Consider the following 21064-nt stretch of genomic DNA (forward strand, 5'->3'; position numbering starts at 1 on the left):
AAACAGTAACAATGTGCTGCCCTGCTTCGTCTTTTACCTTTATTCAATAAAGGAAATTCTAATTTAACTTAACTTTTCCCAGATTATGAATCTGTCATTTAAAAAACCAAATGTATTTGTGTGATCCACCTCAGCACACATCCTGCTGTGTGTTAGTATGTGTTTATGTGAGTCATCTGGAAGTCTGTTGTTTGTGTCTGTCCCTCCTCAGCCACCATCAATCTGCAGCACATTGGAGAGCAGGCCGAGGCCATGTTTGGAGTCGGGTACGTAACGTAGACCTGGTCTCCCTGCAGGTCGGGAAATAGTCCCAAAATGCAATGGTTTGGATTTGTGTTCACAATGTCAATGTGAAGTTAATTAGGATTCTTTTTCATGGTGGACACATGAATTAAACTCATCCACGTGAAGATGAAACATCCAGATCTGGTGACGTAGTATTAAACGGGAAGGCTAATGATCGGTTGGGTCCAACAATACAGGACTTAGACCAACAGACCGTGTTGGACACCGTGAATCCCAAAGTGTTGTGTTGGCAACGGTTTTCATGAACTGACTAAGAGGTTTTGTTGTCTGAAGCTAACGTTGGTTTTGTAGCGCAACGTAAACATGCGGTGCAGGCACGAACAATAGTTCGGATTGGAAATACGTTAATTTGAAAGGGCGACAAAAAATGTGTGTGTGTGTGTGTGTGTGTGTGTGTGTGTGTGTGTGTGTGTGTGTGTGTGTGTGTGTGTGTGTGTGTGTGTGTGTATATGTGTGTGTGTGTGTGTGTGTGTGTGTGTGTGTGTGTGTGTGTGTGTGTGTGTGTGTGTGTGTGTGTGTAGTAAGGGGAACAGTATCCTGGAGGTAGATGATGAAGGCGGCCGTATGTTCCTGCGGGTGCTGACTCACCTCACCATGCACAACTACCCCCCTCTGATCTCTGGAGCCCTGCAGCTGCTCTTCAGACACTTCAGCCAGAGACAGGAAGTCCTGCACACCTTCAAACAGGTATGTACACAAACACACTCATACACAATGAAAAGTAACTTTTTAAAACCATTACTTTGCACTTTTACCGTGTCAAACGTCTGTCCACTCGGTGCTATTTTCACTTTCAGTTGTGAATCAGTTCATCCCTTGTTACGATGTTCCTGTTCTGATCAATAACAGCTGACTGGTCCTCAACATGTGTTGTAGTTAATGACCGCATAGTATCGAGATATTTTGCGATTGTATTGACACACAAATGCAAAGTATCGATCTTTTATCATATAAACTATTACTATTGTAAATGCAAGTTGAACCTTTTCGGTGACGCACCTTGCCTCTGTAGGTCCAGTTGTTGATCTCGGCTCAGGATGTGGAGAACTACAAGCTGATCAAGGCGGATCTGGATCGCCTCCGAACACTGGTGGAGAAATCTGAACTGTGGGTGGAGAAAAAGAACTTGGGTGGAGGCGACGGGAAGAAAGAAAAGAAGGAGAAGGTAGAGGTGGGGAGCACAAACATCATTTTATTCATCTTTATTGCCATAATTGGCATTCATTTTGAAAAGATGAAAGGGTCAAATAAATGTTGGAGATGTGGTCAGAACATTAATTAATGCAAATAAACCTTTAAACAAATGAGTTGACATTTAGGATATTTGTAGCCCCTCATTCAATCTGAAACACAAATTATGCATGCAAATATTACCAAAATAAAATTGAACACACAAAAAAGTTCAAGGGATAGAGGTGAGATGGTGCAAAGTGCAGCATCATCAGCATACAGCTTTTTTTTTAGAGAGAGTTCATGAACTAACAGTTGTGATCTTAATGTCTAGATGGCTGTGCCAAGCTGCTCGAAATAACAACTAAAGTATATAACCACTAACCAACTAACTAACTAACTCAAAGTCACTGCTTTAACCAGCCCAAGAGCCATTTTCTTGGTAGAAGAGTAATATGAATTGAGAATCAGAATATCACTCATGAAACTAAGTACTAAGTAACAAAAACGTAACAAAATATTACATTAGATTGAATATTTGTTTACCCGTTGCATTCTTCTGTTTACTCTACTTAACATCGGTGTGGGGCTTGCTTATGTCTGAGATGGTTTAAGGTGCAACCATATGGTTCTGGGTTCAGGTTTGGCTTGGGGTTTTTGTTGCATGTCACACTTAACCCCCTCTCTCTAACGAAACTTACCTGAACCTCCTTCAGTCTCTCTCTCTCTCTCTCTCTCTCTCATCTGTTTTGTTATACTGTGAAAAAAGGCACAATTAAAGGTTCTGTGTGTGGGATTTAGTAGCAACCAGTGGTGAGGTTGCAGATTGCAACCAACAACGATGTCCAAATGAAGAAATAGCTCCACAATTTTTACTGATCACCATCATTATCAAGTCATGCTTTGTTAGGTCTGCCTGCAAGACCACAAGCTAACTACTTTTAAAATGCTGGTTTTCTGAATGGAGTCTGGTTGATGGGTGCTAGGCTATGCTAACATTGTAGCTGCTCCATCAACACTCCAAATAAGGTCGTCTAGACATAAATACAGCAGAGACCTTGTTGTTTGGACCACTGACAGTCTCTGGTTTCTCCAGATAGTCTGGTCTGGTCTCTGGACTAGTGTGAGCTACTATCGTAGACCTCTGGGGGACCACAGACAGACTCATAGTCTGCTCTTGTCTCTAGACTTATGTGAGCTACTGTCTAGACCTCTGGGGGAACCACAGACAGTCTCTGGTTTCTTCACATAGTCTGGTTTGGTCTCTGGACTAATGGGAGCTACTATTGTAGACCTCTGAGGGACCACAGACAGTCTCTGGTTTCTCCACTTAGTCTGGTCTGGTCTCTGGACTAATGTGATGCGTCTATTTGTGACTTTACGTTGACTTTGTTGCCTTTTTGCTGCACGAAATTAGCTTAGCTGAATCACTGTACTTTGCACTAACTTTGAAATATAGGCAGAGATTCAGAGAACAATTGAATGCAGAAAATGCAGAAGACTAAAAAATTAAGCCACCACAATATTTGTGCTATGAAACCCTAAAAGGTTGTGGCATTGGAATTGAATTAATTGATTTCAAATGAAAATCACTTCTGCAAATGCATAGTTTATTTGTAATCTCACATTTATTTAATTAAAATGGACATCAAACAACTTGTTGTGTCCACAAAGCTACAAAGATCCCTGAGGATCCGCATGGACGATCACCTATATGTGTTTATAATTGTAACACATATACTGTATTACTGATTCATGTGTGAATGATGTAGTACTCTACCCAAAGACAACCGCATATGCTGTCTTACCGTCTGCATCCTGCAGGGGGCGTCAGACAATGCTACGCCCAAGAAGGAGAAGCAGGAGAAGGGCAACGAGAACTACCAGAAAGTCAAAGAGGTGAGGACTCTCGTCGTTCTCGGTTTTCCTTTTCGGTCTCCTTCCCCGTTGTGGCGTTTCTGTGGTGCACCTCCAACAGATCACCTGTCAATCAATCAATGTGGGCAGGGTTGTTGTGTCTCTTTTTGTTAATGAAGTCTTTGTGGTATCTTGTCCAAATCTCTTCACAAATTGTGGCTTTCACTCCTCAGATTACTTTTAGTTATTGTGTTCCTAATATTCACTCTGGATAACAGCACCCGCAGAAATGTAAATTAAGCAGAAACTAAAAAGTTTGGTTCAAATGTTTTAAATCATCCCCCTGAATCAACTTCTTCTCATGTGAAGAAATAAAGGGCACAATCCGCCATCTTTGTTCTGTATAAAACTACATTCTAAAGTTTAGGCAATCAAACATCTTCTTTCATCCGATCAACTTTGGGTTCCAACCGTTTAATTGTTGCCATTAGTTCAAATTATCTGGTATTAATTTGATCTTTTGAATGAGGTCATCCTTCAAATTATTTCTGTTGCCAATCACAAGCTTCGCCAGCGAATCACATAAACTGTCCACGTTGGAATAAAACTTTCTCCCAAAAGTTTCTTTCATCCCGTCCATTTTAATGCTCAGTGTTCGCAACTCTTGAAGAAGTTTTATGCCGAGTTCTCTTTTGTCGTATGAAAATGTAATTAGCATGCATGATTAATGCACAGAAATATTAGTGAACGGTAAAATGTTTATAAAGAAGCCTGATTTTGGAAATCCTTATTTTTAAACAGTCGCAATAGTTGCAGACATAACTCCTTTAACATAAGTTAGATGTGGCCTCCAGCATCATTACCCACATTTTAGTTTTAGTTTTAACATCGTTTATCCTAAGTCTGCTTTGTGAATTTGTTTTCCATAAACCAAAGATTAGGAATGAAGTGTCATTTCAATTAGGAATTGTTTGTTCAGATTAAACCAATTTCTTTCTATTCCTTTTCAATTGTACCTCAATGTTTCACTTTTTTAGCCCAGCAAAAACAAAACTTATATTAAATGAAAATTTATTGAAATGTATCAAATATTATTTGGATAATGAAAACCATTAACGATAGTGGGCCTAACACTGAGCCTTGGGGAACCCCACACAAGTAGCCATGAAGTAAAGTTATTTATATGAACATAATGCTAAGTAGTATTTGGGATTGTAAGTGAGGAGAGAGTAGTATTAGTTCATATATTGTATATTTATCATAGTATTACAGTAGAGCTCTTTGGCTGAATCTAAATGTGGTTTTCAGCATATATTTTTTATATTTATCTATCATTTCTACCCAAAACATACTTCAGACAATCTTTCAGTGTCATTTGTCATTTATTAGGGCCAGAGCACCGACAACGTCATGCCTGGTGAGGCCCTATTGTAATTGTGTTGTTGTTGTTGTTATTATTATCATTATTTTTATTATTTATTTATTATTATTATTATGCGGATTGAACGTGCCTAAACTCATTTTTATATTTTGGAGGTGGTTTGGCCGAATGGTTTCGTATTCGGCCACAAAAAAAGTGACTCGCTAGTTTATATTGTCTTTGTGAATGAGAAGTTAAGTGGAGAGTCGGTACTTTACTTGGGGAACAATGAATGTTCAGAATTGAAAATAAAACATCATCTTTTCATGAACTGTCCGTAGTTTGACAAACATATCTGTACTTGTGCTCCGCCTCCTCCCGCCAAACTCTCACGTCTGTAGATCCTGGAGAGGTTGAATAAGATGTGCAGCAGTGGAGTCTGGAAGAAGCAGCAGCGGTTGCTGAAGAACATGGGGGCTCACAAGGTCATGCTGGACCTGCTGCAGGTGTCTTACGACAAGGTGAGAAGGAGTACCGCCAAAATAAAAGCTGCTCAACTGAATCACTGAGCTGTGGCTGATTCTGTCCCTCCCCCTGTCCTCCCGGTCTGCAGAACGATGTGAAGATGCAGGAGATCATCAGGTACACCCATCTGTTCCTGCAGAAGTTCTGTATGGGGAACCAGGAGAACCAGGCATTGCTGCACAAGAACCTCAACCTCTTTCTCAACCCGGGGGTATGCTACCTTCAGAACCCATCAGTCGATTACCGCAGTGCTCATGCTGGATTATTATGGTTCAATTAATCATTTTAGTCAATTATCGACCCACACATGATGCTGATGGATGTTGCCTCCTCCGTCTGCAGCTGCTGGAGGCGGAGACGGTGCAGCACATCTTCTGTAACAACTACCAGCTGTGCAGCGAGATCTCGGAGAGCGTCCTGCAGCACTTCATCCACTGCCTGGCCACGCACGGACGCCACGTCCAGTACCTCAACTTCCTCCACACCATCATCAAGGCCGAGGGCAAGTACGTGAAGAAGTGCCAGGACATGATCATGACGGAGGTGAGGACGGGGGGAGGTCGAAATGCATCACCTTTGGGGGTGAGGCGCTGGGGTTGTGTTTCCATGGTAACGTGACACTGTGATGTGTGTGTCTGTAAGTTAACGAACGCGGGCGAGGACGTGGTCGTCTTCTACAACGACAAGACCTCGTTCAACGTCATGCTGGAGCTGATGGCGGAGAGCCGGGAGGGGGTCGGCGAGAGCAGCCCGCTCAGGTCGGTGTACTCTTACTGCAGTCAAAGTATTAATACCACTCGGTGAAAGTACATGAGGCGGGTTGTATCTGATGTTTCTGGATTCATATTTCTGCTGCTTTACCGCCGGGTTTGGTTCCTACAGAACGTTCCCTCCACGATAAACCAACGTTATCGTTCCCAGAAAGTTTGGGCTTTTGTTTTTGGTTCTAGAAACATTTATTGATCATAACTTTCCCTCCTGTTAAAAGTTTTCTGGGATGGTTAGTTGAAAGTTGTTGGTTTTATGTATCACGTGTCTCATGTTTTATATATGAACACATTATTATTTATTATATAAACACATTTCTATATCACGTGTCTCAGGTACCACATCTCTCTGGTGGAGCTGCTCGCCGCCTGCGCTGAGGGCAAGAACGTTTACACGGAGATCAAGTGTACGTCTCTGCTGCCGCTGGAGGACGTGGTCCGGGTGGTGACCCACGAGGACTGCATCACCGAGGTACTGGCTCGTCTCGGGGGTTCGATTCCCGCTCCGCCTTCTCAGGCTCCTCGCCGTTCTATAGTCGATGTTCTTTCATGTAAATACAGTGTGGTCTACCAGTGTAGTAGGACACAGGTCTCCCCTGATGCAGAATAATGTATACGTGTATATTTTATTATTGTACTATAATTATAAATGCTTCAATGGAGCTCATTTTAATTCCTTTATATACGAGTGGAGAGAATCTGAAGATTGTGTTACCATCAAAAATGGCCACTTTGTTTAAACTAAAAGATGCCTGTCTGTCTGCCTGTGTGCCTGCCTCCAGGTGAAGGTGGCCTACGTGAACTTTGTGAACCACTGCTACGTGGACACCGAGGTGGAGATGAAGGAAATCTACACGTCCAATCACATCTGGAAGCTGTTTGAGGACTTCACAGTGGACATGGCCCGGGTAACGGCAGGAACATGAATACTGTCATACTGTAGTACTGTAGTACTGTTTCATGTATTTGGATCATCACTTCCAGTCATCCACTGTGTGTTTGTTTTACTATTGTTTAACTATTCATTAGTTTAAATATGACTGCCAGTATAAGAGTTTACACATGAACAGGAAGCGAGGGGCTTTTATTGTGAAATCAACACGATGTGGTTGTTGTGGAGGGAGATCAACATGGCGGTTTCATCTGCAGGTCTGTAACAAGCGAGAGAAGCGTCTCTCAGACCCGATCCTGGAGAAGTATATCATCAACGTGGTCTTCGACACCATCAACGCCTTCTTCAGCTCGCCGTTCTCCGAAAACAGCACGTCGCTGCAGGTCAGGACCATGATGCAATCTGCTCGTCCATTAGGTTCCGTTGGGGTCTGTTGGGGTCCGATGGGGTCCGTTGGGGAGGTCTGTTGGGGTTCATTGTGTTCCTTTGGGGGGGTGTCCGTTGGGTTCCATTGGGGGGGTCCGTTGGGTTCCTTTGGGGGTGTCTGTTGGGTTCTGTTGGGGGTGTCTGTTGGCGTGGGTCCATTGGGGTCTGTTGGGTTCCGTTGGGGGGGTCAGTTGGGTTCTGTTAGGGGGTCCGTTGTTTTCCGTTGGGGGAGTGCGTTCTGGGGGGTCTGTTGGGGTCTGCTGGGGGGGTCCGTTGGGTTCTGTTAGGGGGTCCGTTGTTTTCCGTTGGGGGAGTGGGTTCTGGGGGGTCCGTTGTGGTCTGTTGGGTTCTGTAAGGGGGTCCATTGGGGGGTTCCGTTGGGTTCTGTTGGGGTCCGACCTGTCAAAGTGACAGCAGTGAGTCTCTCTCTCGGTCTCTCCATCAGACTCATCACACCATCATGACTCAGCTGCTCCAGTCCTCCGTCCGGCTGCTGGACTGTCCCTGGCTGCAGCAGCAGCACCGGAATCAGGTGGAGACTTGCATCAAGACCCTCGCCATGACAGGTACCCCCCAGCTGGTTTGGCTCCGAGTCCCGGGAACCTCTCTGCATCTCCTTGTGAAGCACTTTGACAGGAGCCGTTCTCTCCTCTGGTCCAGAGAGTTTATGTTTCCAGATTCACCTCTAGGGGCGCTGTTTTACACATGAGTCTCATTCAAGTAATTATGTAACGAAGTGAACTAAGAAATGTCAGATTGCTGCATATCATGTACATTTTTAATAAGTAGGAAAACAAATGTTAGTTGCCCTTCCTGATGTTTTAGATCGATTAGATCGTTTTAGATCGGTTAGATCCGAGTTTTCTCTCCGTTACAGTTGTGTTTGTGTCCTCAGCTAAGAGCCGGTCCATCTCGCTCCCTCTGGACCTGGAGGCTCAGATCAGCACCATGTTGTCCAGCTCTGCTCTGAACTCTCTGTCCCGGTCCAACCCAAACTACAAGTCCATGTCCCGCTCCTCCAGACCCGTCGCCCCTAGCAACCCCTGGGACTACAAGAACATCATAGAGAAGCTGCAGGTAGATACTGTTTAAGGTTTCATTAGAAAACCTCCTTTGAGATCTCCTGTTGAAGAAAGATACACAAATATGTGTGTGTGTGTGTGTGTGTGTGTGTGTGTGTGTGTGTGTGTGTGTGTATATGCGTGTGTGTGTGTATACGCGTGTGTGTCTTTAGGACATCATCAACACACTAGAGGAGCGTCTGAAGCCGCTGGTGAACGCCGAGCTGTCGGTGCTCGTGGACGTCCTCCACCAGCCGGAGCTGCTGTTCATGGAGGGAACCGATGCCCGGCAGCGCTGCGAGTCCGGGGGGTTCATCTCCAAGTAGGTCCAGGTCCTCAGTGTCCACCATGCACTGCAGCACTGACAGAGAGGATGATGGGAAAACGTGTGCGTGTGTGTTTGCAGGCTGATCCAGCACACCAAAGCCCTGATGTCTGCAGAGGAGAAGCTGTGTATCAAAGTCCTGCGGACTCTGCAGGAGATGCTGATCCGGACCCTGGACTTCGATGAAAAGGTCAGTTCACCGACCTTTTGAAACTAATTTTTACACATTAGACGGTGTATTTATGTTTTCATTATTGAATGACATCCTTACATTAGATTTTAAATGTGCTGTTTGAGTTTCTTTCTTTACTAAATCTACTGAACTTTGTGTTTACGGACTAAAAGAGAGAACATTTACTCACATTCTGAAATTGGATCTCAGTAGTTCACAGAAGAAACGTTCACTTTAAAGGGGATCCGCTCATATTTTCATCACCGTCTCATTTTTCTCTAAACCAGAGACCTTCAACCTGGGGGTCTGTAGAGTTACTGCAGGGGGTCCCCAAAATTATTTGATCCCAAGCTTTTTTTTCTTCCAAAAATTTTAAATATGTCCAAAAATACACCTTAACATGAATACAATCTATATCAAGCAAATATAAATCTTCCTGTTTGTTTAATATTATGTTGATAAATTGTGATGTAGAAATGCTAAAATAGAATAGAATAAAAAATAAAATATGAATCTGTTATTACAATTATTATTTTAATGTCTTAGCATTGTATCCATCCATCATTACAAAGTACTGTTATACATGGAACTATAAGCTGCACTACACATTATTTTTGGTTTAATAAGGAACATTATATGATATGTAATAGGGGGTCCCTCCACCTCTATAAGCCTTGGGGGTCCCTCCATCGGGTCTCTATAGGCCTTGGAGGTCCCTCCACAGCGTCTCTTTAGGCCTTGGGGGTCCCTCCACCGGGTCTCTATAGGCCTTGGGGGGTCCTTGGTCTAAAAACGTGGAAGACCTCTGGTCTAAACTATAAAAATGTTGGTTATAATAATAATAGTGAACTTCCATCCCATTGGGCCTCTGTTGACTGGTTCTCTTGTGGTTTCAGGGTATTTCCCTGCGGAAGGTTCTCCTGCAGAACTACTTGTTCCCCAACAGGAAGAACAACCCGAAGAACGACTTGGCCGAACTCGGAGCTTCAGGTGCGTCTGACGCTTCACGAACACGTAAGACGTCTGTGGTGGACCCTGTACCGGGCCGGCGTGTTAACCTCTCTGTCCTGGATCAGGTGTGGAGGTGGAGCGCGACTGGGCGGCGGTGGCAGCGGTTCAATGTCGGCTGGACCGGGAAGGAGGGACCAAGCTTTTCACCGACCTGGTGATGAGCAGCAAGAACGACAAGATCTTCCAGGAGAGCATCCAGCTGGCCATCTGTCTGCTGGAGGGGGGCAACACCGAGATCCAGGTGGGACCAGAACCCGTTCAGACCTGGAAGATTTTAGCTGAGTGTCTCCAGAAACCGGAAACTCTGAAAAATGTGCAGAAGGAGAAGAGTTCTAGGACCAGGGTTTCATTCCAGTCTCAGGTCTTAAAACTAAACCATCATACCTTAACAGCATGCTAGCTAGATAGCAAACTAGCATGCTAATTCCATGCTACAGTTACAGAGCATAAAAAGCACCACATGACCTGGTGGTCTACATTACTTTAATATGGAGCCAAAACTCACTGGTTTTAACTTCAACATTCATGGTGGACCTTTAATTTATGCTAATGCTAATTGCTAGCGATGATGGTTGGCGAAGTGCTGTACAGGTCTGTTATAGTGATAAAATACAGTTTAAACTAATTTAAATTAAACTTTGAGATTACATGTAAGGTTGGGATTTGCGAATGCTAAAAATTAGCATTAGCATTAAGCATAAGCGATTCACAGGCTAATTGAAAGAGATTTAGACCTGAAGTCAGCATGAACCCAACATGATCTCAGGTAAAGTTGGCGCTCTGTGAGTCAACCCATGTACGTTCTCTGCAGAACTCCTTCTACAAACTCATGATGGGCGACAACAAGTCTGAGAAGTTCTTCAAGGTTCTTCACGACCGGATGAAGGAAGCTCAGACAGACATAAAAGCCACCGTGTCAGTCAACGTGGGAGAGATGACGCACAAGGCCAGCGAGAAGGACCTGGACAACGGTGGGACTCGCTAACTCTCTACAGACCTGCTGGTTCAGACTTCCATGATCCGGTTCTATTACCGTGTCTCTGTTCCTTCCTGTTGTTCAGCTTTAAAGCTGTTTATTATCGAGACAGATCAGAGCTGTGAATCGTCACGGCGACCGTTTGACTGATGAGACGAACACTTCCTGTTTGTGCAGGTGGATCTGCCACTCTGGTACTTCCTGGTACGGGGGGTCACCCGCTGCTGGGCCAGTCCATCGCCCCGGTCCAGCCAGCGGCGGCGGAGCAGCGGGAGGTGGAGATGGAGATGGGACCGGCGGTGACCATCATGAAGCCGATCCTCAGGTTTCTCCAGCTGCTCTGTGAGAACCACAACCAGGACCTGCAGGTAAACCAGCATTTATTAGTTATCTGTCTCTGGACATACATATCACATAGGAAGGGGATACATTATTTATATTTCATCGTTTTATGAGTTTAATTAGGTTCTTTTATTATTTTATTATTAATATTGATTTTAATATCACTACTTTTGGGTTAGGGTTAGGACAAAGTAATAAAATAAGCATTTTAAATGTTTTCTGTCCACTAATCTGAAGGAGGACGTGTTATTTGTTTTCACCTGAACACAATCAGAAATGAAAAGATAATAATATAGTAATAATAATACATTTATTTATAAAACACTTTCCATTAAAGTGCTATACAACAAGAAGAATATAAGACTCAAAATAATACTTTAAAAACACTTCAGTAAAAACAAGAACAATCCAGAAAAAACATTCACAGTAAAATTCCAATAAAAAATGAAAGTTGATAATAAACGGAAACACAGAAACAGCTGATCAGAAACGCTGACTGTGTTTCAGAACTTCCTGCGCTGCCAGAACAACAAGACCAACTACAACTTGGTGTGTGAGACTCTGCAGTTCCTGGACATCATGTGTGGCAGCACCACCGGAGGTCTGGGCCTGCTGGGCCTCTACATCAACGAGTCCAACGTCCACCTGATCACCCAGACCCTGGAGACCCTCACCGAGTACTGCCAGGGCCCCTGCCAGGAGAACCAGGTAGACCGGCCCACTAAAAGGACCTATGGAGGCAGGTAGACCCTCTGTGGACATGGACTAACGTGTGTGTGTGTGTGTGTGTGTGTGTTGCAGACCTGCATCGTGACCCACGAGTCCAACGGCATCGACATCATCACGGCTCTGATCCTGAACGACATCAGTCCTCTATGTCGGTATCGGATGGAGATGGTGCTGCAGCTGAAGGTTCGTTCATCGATCGCTCAACCGATCAATCGATCAAACTGTATTTTATTAGCAGCTGTCGTAGGTTAGTGCACGTCGACGTGCTTCCCAGATTCACCGATGAGCTGTAGATAAGACGGAAGGAAGAGTCGACGCTGAAAACAACAGAATAAAATGATGAAAAGGTGATGAAATAGAGGCTGCATGGTCGTGTAGACCTGTCTGTCTCTACATGTCTCCCTGTGATAGACTGGTTACCTGTCTGTCTCTACATGTCTCCCTGTGATAGACTGGTTACCTGTCTGTCTCTACATGTCTCCCTGTGATAGACTGGTTACCCGTCTGTCTCTACATGTCTCCCTGTGATAGACTGGTTACCTGTCTGTCTCTACATGTCAGCCCTGTGATAGACTGGTTACCTGTCTGTCTCTACATGTCTCCCTGTGATAGACTGGTTACCTGTCTGTCTCTACATGTCAGCCCTGTGATAGACTGGTTACCTGTCTGTCTCTACATGTCTCCCTGTGATAGACTGGTTACCTGTCTGTCTCTACATGTCAGCCCTGTGATAGACTGGTTACCTGTCTGTCTCTACATGTCAGCCTGTGATAGAACGGTTACCTGTCTGTCTCTACATGTCAGCCCTGTGATAGACTGGTTACCTGTCTGTCTCTACATGTCTCCCTGTGATAGACTGGTTACCTGTCTGTCTCTACATGTCTCCCTGTGATAGACTGGTTACCTGTCTGTCTCTACATGTCAGCGCTGTGATAGACTGGTTACCTGTCCAGGTGAACCCCACCTTTGCCCAATGATAGCTGGGACGGGGTCTAGCCCCCCGCCACCCTGAATACAGGATAAAGTGGTAGACGATGGACGGATGCTGATGAAATAGAATGAAAAGCTGTGGCCGGTGTTTGTGTAATTCCTCTCCCTGCCAGAGGGGGAAGACAAAGCTGCCGTACAGCTCTAACTCCAAACAGACGGGAGCTCTTCAGAGACGCATGAATGTGAAGACGTCTGTTTTTTTTTCTTCCCCGTTGCCAGGACAACGCCTCCAAGCTGCTGTTGGCTCTGATGGAAAGTCGTCATGACAGCGAGAATGCAGAGAGGATCCTGTTCAACCTGCGACCCCGAGAGCTGGTAGGACCCTCCTCGGTGGACTCGGGGATTCAGGGGGTGCTGCTAGAGGCCGGGACGTGACACAGGTGTGTGTGTGTGTGTGTGTGTGTGTGTGCAGGTGGAGGTGATAAAGAAGGCCTACCAACAGGACAGCGAGTGTGAGGCGGGGGAGGTCTCCCCCCGCGAGGTGGGACACAACATCTACATCCTGGCTCAGCAGGTGACCAAACACAAGCTCCTCATTGGCCGCCCGGCTCCTTCTGGGATCAGCTGACAGGAAGCGTAGTTCTGTTGACGAGTCTGTTTGTTTGTTTGTTTGTTGAAAGCTGGCCAGACACAACAAGGTCCTGCAGAACCTACTGAAACCTCCTAAGAACAGCAAAGAGGGCGACGAGGGGATCTCCTCCATGGTACAGTATCCCTCCACCCGTCTGTCCTCCACCCGTCTGTCCTCCACCCATCTGTCATGCACCCATCTGTCTCCCACCCGTCTGTCATCACTCAACCTGTCTGTCATCCACCTGTCTGTCATACATCCACCTGTCTGTCCTCCACCCGTCTGTCATCCACCTGTCTGTCATCAACCTGTCTGTCCTCCACCCGTCTGTCATCACTCCAGCCGTCTGTCATCACTCCACTCATCTGTCCTCCACCCATCTGTCATCCACCCGTCTATCAACACTATCAGCCAACCTGTCTGTCATCCACCCGTCTGTGTTGACCTGGTGTTTCTCCGTCTGCAGTTGAACAACCTGAACAACCGTCCTCTGTCCCAGATGTTGAAGTCCACGGCTCCAGCTGTCGTAGTGGAACAAGACCCGCTGGAGTACTACGACCTGCTCACCTCACAGATCGAGGTACTGGTACTAGTACTACTATACTACTACTACTACTATACTAGTACTACTGCTACTGATGACACCTCTTCAGCTTTATATTCATCATCCTTATTAAACAGGCTTGTTGCTCTCAGTGCAACCTCATATTTCTGACATCATAATAATCAAAAAGCAGAAAAAGAAATGAATACAATAATACAGTCATTGAGGCAGAATAAATCCAGATTATTATGTAAACGTAAAGAGATAAACGTGGTATCCATGGCGATAACGTGACTCCTCCAGATCGTCCGTGACGACCGCAGCATGGAGCAGATCGTGTTCCCGGTTCATCCCATCTGTGAGTTCCTGACGGAGGAGTCCAAGAACCGGGTCTTCAACACCACGGAGCAGGACGAGCAGGGGTCAAAGGTCACGCACTTCTTTGAACAATCCTCCTTCCTGCACGGAGAGATGGAGTGGCAGAAGAAGCTGAGGAGTGAGACACACACACACACACACACTATAATTGGGGCTTTGTCGAAGGGAAAATCTGTGTAAGATGGTCAGCTGACACAACTGGCTTCCCTAACATTGTGTGTGTGTGTGTGTGTGTGTGTGTGTGTGTGTGTGTGTGTGTGTGTGTGTGTGTGTGTGTGTGTGTGTGTGTGTGTGTGTGTGTGTGTGTGTGTGTGTGTGCAGGTATGCCAGTGTTGTACTGGTTCTCCAGGAGGATGTCTCTGTGGGGAACCATCTCCTTCAACCTCGCCGTCTTCATCAACCTCATCATCGCCTTCTTCTACCCGTACGCTTCAGGACAAGGTACTACTGCTGATGGTAGAAGTATTACTGCTGATGGTGTTAGTACTACTGCTGATGGTAGAAGTACTACTGCTGATGGTGTTAGTACTACTGCTGATGGTAGAAGTACTACTGCTGATGGTGTTAGTGCTACTGCTGATGGTAGAAGTATTACTGCTGATGGTGTTAGTACTACTGCTGATGGTAGAAGTACTACTGCTGATGGTGTTAGTACTACTGCTGATGGTAGAAGTACTACTGCTGATGGTGTTAGTGCTACTGCTGATGGTAGAAGTATTACTGCTGATGGTGTTAGTACTACTGCTGATGGTAGAAGTACTACTGCTGATGGTTGTAACACTACTGCTACAGGAATATGATGTCAGATACCTGGTTACTGCAGTAAAACTACTAGTACTACTATCACTACTGACTGGACTTTGGGGCTGTTCTGTGAACCCCCCCCCCCCCCCCCCCCCCCCCCCCACCGCAGTTGGAGCGATCGACGACTCCCTGCTCCTGATGCTGTTCTGGATCCTGACCGGTCTCTCCGTTCTGGGTCTGTTCTCTCAGCGTTACGGCCTGCAGCCCCTCACCATCGCTCTGATCCTCCGGTCCATCTACCACCTGGGCATCGGCAACACGCTCATCCTGCTGGGCTCCCTCAACGTCAGTCCCTGCAGGCAACACGGCAACCTCCATCACACTCATAGACTAGACACACAGCAACACGGCAACCTCCATCACACTCATTACAGATTAGACACGGGAAATATTTTACACTTTCAAGTCCCCAGAATAAATTCAGCACGTTGATATTAATGCAATAAGTCTAAACTCATGTGACATAAGTGGAGACGACGGTGACGTGGTTGTCATGGTTACCTTCCCCTGCAGCTGATCAACAAGGTGGTGTTCGTGGTGAGCTTCGTGGGCAACAACGGGACGTTTATTATGGGATACAAGGCCATGGTGATGGACGTGGAGTTCCTGTACCACCTGGCCTACGTCCTCACCTCCACCCTGGGCCTGTTCGTCCACGAGCTCTTCTACAGCATCCTGGTAAACACGTCCTCCACCCACCTCCACCACCACCGCTCTCACAATGATGTCTCTCTGACCTGTCTGTCTGCTTGCCTGTCTGTCTGCCAGCTGTTTGACCTGATCTACCGGGAGGAGACTCTGTTCAACGTCATAAAGAGCGTGACTCGTAACGGCCGCTCCATCCTGCTGACGGCGCTGCTCGCCCTCATCCTCGTCTACCTCTTCTCCATCGTCGGCTTCCTCTGCCTGAAGGAGGACTTCATCATGGAGGTCGACCCGCTGGCACAGATCGCCGCCGGTAACCGTTAATCTCCTATTTCTTCTTCTTTTTTTATAAACTTAATTATTATTTAGTTTTACATTATTTTTGTGATATTGTGACCGTGGGGTGCCTCAGCCTAAGAGATAGGGGGAGGACCTGAGAGGCCACTTCCTGTCTGGGTTCATGACATCATCAGGTGCTCGGTGTCTGATCCTTGTCGTCGTTGTCCTTCAGCTCCTCAGCAGAGTGAAGCCTCTCAGGATTTCCTCAAGTCGTGTACAGCTGACGGCGTCACCTGCACCGCGGAGCCCGACGGTGTCCGGGTCTCTGAGGACGAGGCAGGTAAGGAGGACGCCGTCCTGTAAGTTCAGAGCCTCATCATCGGAGTGACAGAAACCACCTGACCACGGCGGCGTGTGTTTCAGAGGAGCCGACCTCGGAGCGAGCCTGCGACACGCTGCTGATGTGCATCGTCACCGTGCTGAACCACGGACTCAGGAACGGAGGGGGGGTCGGAGACGTCCTCCGCAAGCCGTCCAAGAATGTAAACCAGCATACACACACACAAATATACACACACTGTGTCCATCCAATAATACTGCACACGTCTGCGAGATAGAAAGTTATGCTTTATGAATCAAAGTATGAAAAAGGCAAAAATACTGCAGAGCTTCACCGCCGGGGCTTCTGGGAGAACTTTTTATATTGTTATTAATGTGTGTGTGTGTGTGTGTGTGTGTGTAGGAGCCCTTGTTTGCGGCCCGTGTGGTCTACGATCTGCTCTTCTACTTCATCGTCATCATCATCGTTCTCAACCTGATCTTTGGCGTCATCATCGACACGTTCGCCGACCTGAGGAGCGAGAAGCAGAAGAAGGAGGAAGTCCTGAAGACCACCTGCTTCATCTGCGGTGGGTACCAACGCCGTCGCCACGACGACGCGGTTCAACCCCCTTCTGACCTTTTGTGTTTGTTGTTCAGGTCTGGAGCGAGACAAGTTCGACAACAAGACGGTGTCGTTCGAGGAGCACATCAAGCTGGAGCACAACATCTGGAACTACCTGTACTTCATTGTGCTGGTCCGCGAGAAGAACAAGACGGACTACACGGGACCCGAGAGCTACGTGGCTCACATGATCAAAGTAAACCACCCGTAGAAACACATGATCAAAGTAAACCCGTAGAAACACATGATCAAAGTAAAACCACCTGTAGAAACACATGATCAAAGTAAACCATACGAAGAAACACAACGATCCCACCAGCGAGACAAAGCAGAGTTAAACCCGGTAATCACTTCTTCTGTTCCAGAACAACAACCTGGACTGGTTTCCACGGATGCAGGCGATGTCGCTGGTGGTCGTCGACGGAGACGGCGAGCAGAACGAGATGAGGATCCTGCAGGACAAACTGGCGGCGACGATGAGGGTGGTGATGACGCTGACCACTCAGCTGACGGAGCTCAAAGAGCAGGTAGGAGGACACGCCGCCATACTCCTTTTCACCACCAGGTGGCTGACTGGAACACAATGAGACTGGGGAGTCCACTTGGTGGCGCCGGTTCACCAACCACGAAATATCAGAAACACCTTATGGATCCCTGTTACAGTTGCTCTTATATATAAGCATAAAGAAACAATAAAGGACTATTTAAAATAATAAGAAAGTTATGTAGATAATTATAAATATATGCAGAGTACAAGTAAATAAAAACACAAATATGTGCATTAAACACACAAGAAGAGGAAGGAAGAACATTGCATGTCATGCTTTAGTAGAGAGATCTTCAACCTGGGGTCTGGAACCCCTAGGGGGTCCGCAGAATTAATCCAGGGGGTCCCCAAAATTATTTGATCCCAAACTTTTATTTCTTACAAAATTTAAAATATGTCCAAAAATACACCTTAATATGAATACAACCTACAGCAAATACAAATCTTCCTGTTTGTTTAATATTATGTTGAGAAGTTGTGATGTAGAAATGCGAATAAAATATGAGGATTTAGAACATTTAAAAAAAAGTAATAATCAATGAAATAGATTTTAAAGAACAGCAAAAACAAGATAGCAAACAAATAAACAACATAAATGTGTAAATAAATGTTGGAAAAGGAAGAATTACTATGCTTTTCTGGTCCTCCTATTCCGAAACACATTAACTACATAAACCAGCTTTCCACCTGTGTCCATCCTAAGAATAAAACACTAGATTTCTACTTTACGTTACCCTGAAGAAATCATTTTATTATATTTATTTTTGAACTGTAACAAGTTTGGACATTGCTTGAGTTCTTCATTCAAGCTGTTCCATAATTTTACACCACAAACACAAACACTTTTTTTGGTCGTACCCACTTTACAGTTTTGAAAGGAAATTTAAAATGAAAATGTAAAGTGTTGTGACGTCTGAGTGAAGCCTGGACTTCCTGTTTGCTGTAGATGACGGAGCAGAGGAAGCGGAGGCAGAGGATGGGCTTCGTGGACGTCCAGGCCGGAGCGAGCGCCGCGCTGCCGCCGAGCGCCGCCGGAGGAAACAACCAGATGTACAAAACATAACGAGGCCGCTCGTTAGAGTCAGCTGGACTGATGGAACTCCGGGGAGAAACCGTCTCATTGGTTCTCATCCAGACAAACACTAGAAAGACAAAACAAGCTGATGTGTTTCTCACTTAAAACATTTCTTTGGTAGTTTTTAGTGAATCTCCCGTTTCTGTCTGGGCTGCGTTCAGTTTGATCCATTTAAACGTGTTGTTCACAACGTCGACACTTTGATTTAAAAAGGCAACAGAAATGTGTTGAATATGAGCAATTATGTTTTCTGAAGATCAACCCGGAAATAACTCAAATTAAAACAGACAGTTTTTAAAAATCAACTAATAATTACCAAGAATCGGTAAACGAGCTAAATACTCAAACTTACAGTTGAAATATTAACTGGTGTGATTTATGGTTTATACAGAAGCCCTGATAGGAAAACAAAAAAATATTCAGGTCCAATTTTTAATGTGATTTGAATTGTTTTATTTACATTTTTTTAATTCATGGATCATCAGATAAAGAAACAAAAATACAGAAAGGATAACATGTTAAAGTGAAAACGCTTATTTCCAACATGGTCCCAAGAAAACACAACAAACCACAAAATATTAAAAAAAGCAACTTTAAAAAAACAATCAGAAATTCAAGTAAAATAGAAAAATAATCCCCACAAAGCCTTAAAGACTTAATGTGTAGTGGAATTAATTCATGAATTTAATAAATACTGAACATGATTTTGCATCATCTGCTGTTTGCTCCAGAGTTATTAGTGCTAATGATGTTCCTCAGCAGAAAAGTTCAAATGCCTTCAGACAAACAAGATCTCAAGTTTGCCTCCACATCTAAATAACTTGGCAGCAATCAACCTGCAGTCCGTAAATTTATAACAAACATGCAAAATATTTTCTACACAAACGGAAAACTGAGCAGCCAAAAGCACTTTGGAAATGTAGAGAGAATGGAAGGATCCCAGACTTCCTGGTTGGACCGCTACAAGCTCTTCAGTGAAATAGAAACGTGCCAGAACGTTTCTGTGAATGCTCCGAGGACAACGAGCACAAACTCACTTTAGTCATTTTGGGGAAACTTAAACGATGTGCGGCATTTATATGCTGACGACAGAATTAACTATTTCAGTAATGTCATTTTTTAAATGTAAAGTGAGTTGAACCTAGTTGTGTGCTTTTATTGTAAAGTTTGGGGGAATTGTGGTTTTAAAGTGATATTGTTATTATTATTATTATTATTATGGTTTAATAGTGATGTATTTATGGAGAGAGCAGCTGTTTGTTTTTAACACTGTAATTAGCTCAGTACAGACACTGGATTATTAGTGAGCTGCTTTTAGCAAAACTGCAAGTTTATGACCAGATAACATTTAATTTTTCTTTTCAATGACAAAAGACGGGTACAGAGAGGGGACGACGACATTGTGATGAAGAGGACACATCTTCAAAGAAATTAAATATTAAATATATGAAGAACAAAATGGGTTTTTTGTTTTGTTTAAGTGAGCTGCCTTCAATGCATACTGTCAATGCAAAACTCAAAGATTAGAATTAACTGGTACGCCGAACTACTTTACTGTCCTTAAAAACGGGATAAAAAAGTCATTGTATGTCAAAAAAGTAATGAAAAATGTTATGAAAAGTAATGAAAAAGTCATTGTATTTCAAAAAGTCATGAAAAAGTTGTATGTCAAAAAGTTATGAAAATTCATGAAAAAAGTTATGTCATGGCTTTTTTTCATGACTTTTTTCGCAAATTTTTCATTACTTTTTTTTTGCAAATTTTTTCAGTACTTTTTTCATTTCTTTTTTTCGTGACATTTTTTTTAATTACTGTTCATTAATTTTTTCATGGCTTTTTCCATTGCTTTTTCATAACTTTTTTGTGTGATTTTTTTTCTGGAATTTTTTCATGACATACAATGGATTTTTTCCATTACTTTTTTTTTGCAATTTTTTATCAGGACTTTTTTTTTCACAACTTTTTTTTCATTCCTTTTTCTTGCAACTTCTTATCAGGACTTTTTTTTATGACTTTTTTTCATGACTTTTGTCATGTTTTTTTTCATGACTTGTCATGGCTTTTTTTTCATGACTTTTTGATATACAATGCATTTTTTCTTATTTTACTCTTTTTTATGTCAAAAAGTCGTGAAAAAAGTAATTGTATGTCAAAAAGTCATGAAAGAAAGTCATTAAAAAAGTTGTGAAAAAAGCCATGAAAAAAGTTATGAAGTCATGAAAAAGGTCACAAGAAAACTCACGAAAAAAGTAATAAAAAAAGTACACAATGTGAAAAAGTAATGAAAAAAAATCATGAAAGAAGTCACGAAAAAAAGTAATGAAAAAAGTTGCGAAAAGTAATGAAAAATAGTCAAGCAAAAAATTATG

At 44.1% G+C, this 21064-nt stretch overlaps 1 protein-coding gene across 2 annotated transcripts in view; it reads left to right on the forward strand.

Annotated features, from left to right (window-relative positions):
* itpr3 (inositol 1,4,5-trisphosphate receptor, type 3) overlaps positions 1-20148 on the forward strand; it is an 84590-nt gene extending 64442 nt beyond the window's left edge. The window contains exons 25-60 of one of the 2 annotated variants that reach the window (XM_084014897.1): positions 212-266; positions 828-993; positions 1319-1477; positions 3301-3375; positions 5095-5214; positions 5307-5429; positions 5561-5761; positions 5861-5976; positions 6322-6457; positions 6768-6893; positions 7135-7260; positions 7749-7869; positions 8199-8380; positions 8538-8686; positions 8771-8879; positions 9758-9851; positions 9938-10113; positions 10684-10843; positions 11026-11216; positions 11698-11898; positions 11992-12102; positions 13129-13224; positions 13322-13423; positions 13530-13613; positions 13947-14060; positions 14328-14520; positions 14724-14843; positions 15316-15491; positions 15720-15884; positions 15975-16164; positions 16363-16470; positions 16554-16672; positions 16873-17038; positions 17109-17269; positions 17439-17600; positions 18567-20148. In XM_084014897.1, the coding sequence (XP_083871023.1) occupies positions 212-266; positions 828-993; positions 1319-1477; positions 3301-3375; positions 5095-5214; positions 5307-5429; positions 5561-5761; positions 5861-5976; positions 6322-6457; positions 6768-6893; positions 7135-7260; positions 7749-7869; positions 8199-8380; positions 8538-8686; positions 8771-8879; positions 9758-9851; positions 9938-10113; positions 10684-10843; positions 11026-11216; positions 11698-11898; positions 11992-12102; positions 13129-13224; positions 13322-13423; positions 13530-13613; positions 13947-14060; positions 14328-14520; positions 14724-14843; positions 15316-15491; positions 15720-15884; positions 15975-16164; positions 16363-16470; positions 16554-16672; positions 16873-17038; positions 17109-17269; positions 17439-17600; positions 18567-18683 (4970 nt within the window). In that variant the 3' untranslated portion in view covers positions 18684-20148. The remainder of the gene's footprint in view (positions 1-211; positions 267-827; positions 994-1318; positions 1478-3300; positions 3376-5094; positions 5215-5306; positions 5430-5560; positions 5762-5860; positions 5977-6321; positions 6458-6767; positions 6894-7134; positions 7261-7748; positions 7870-8198; positions 8381-8537; positions 8687-8770; positions 8880-9757; positions 9852-9937; positions 10114-10683; positions 10844-11025; positions 11217-11697; positions 11899-11991; positions 12103-13128; positions 13225-13321; positions 13424-13529; positions 13614-13946; positions 14061-14327; positions 14521-14723; positions 14844-15315; positions 15492-15719; positions 15885-15974; positions 16165-16362; positions 16471-16553; positions 16673-16872; positions 17039-17108; positions 17270-17438; positions 17601-18566) is intronic. The other variant, XM_084014898.1, reaches the window with a different exon arrangement.
* Positions 20149-21064: the final 916 nt, after the last annotated feature.

This window comes from Eutrigla gurnardus (genome assembly GCF_963514095.1).
Source record: "Eutrigla gurnardus genome assembly, chromosome: 8".
Taxonomy (NCBI): Eukaryota; Metazoa; Chordata; class Actinopteri; order Perciformes; family Triglidae; genus Eutrigla; species Eutrigla gurnardus.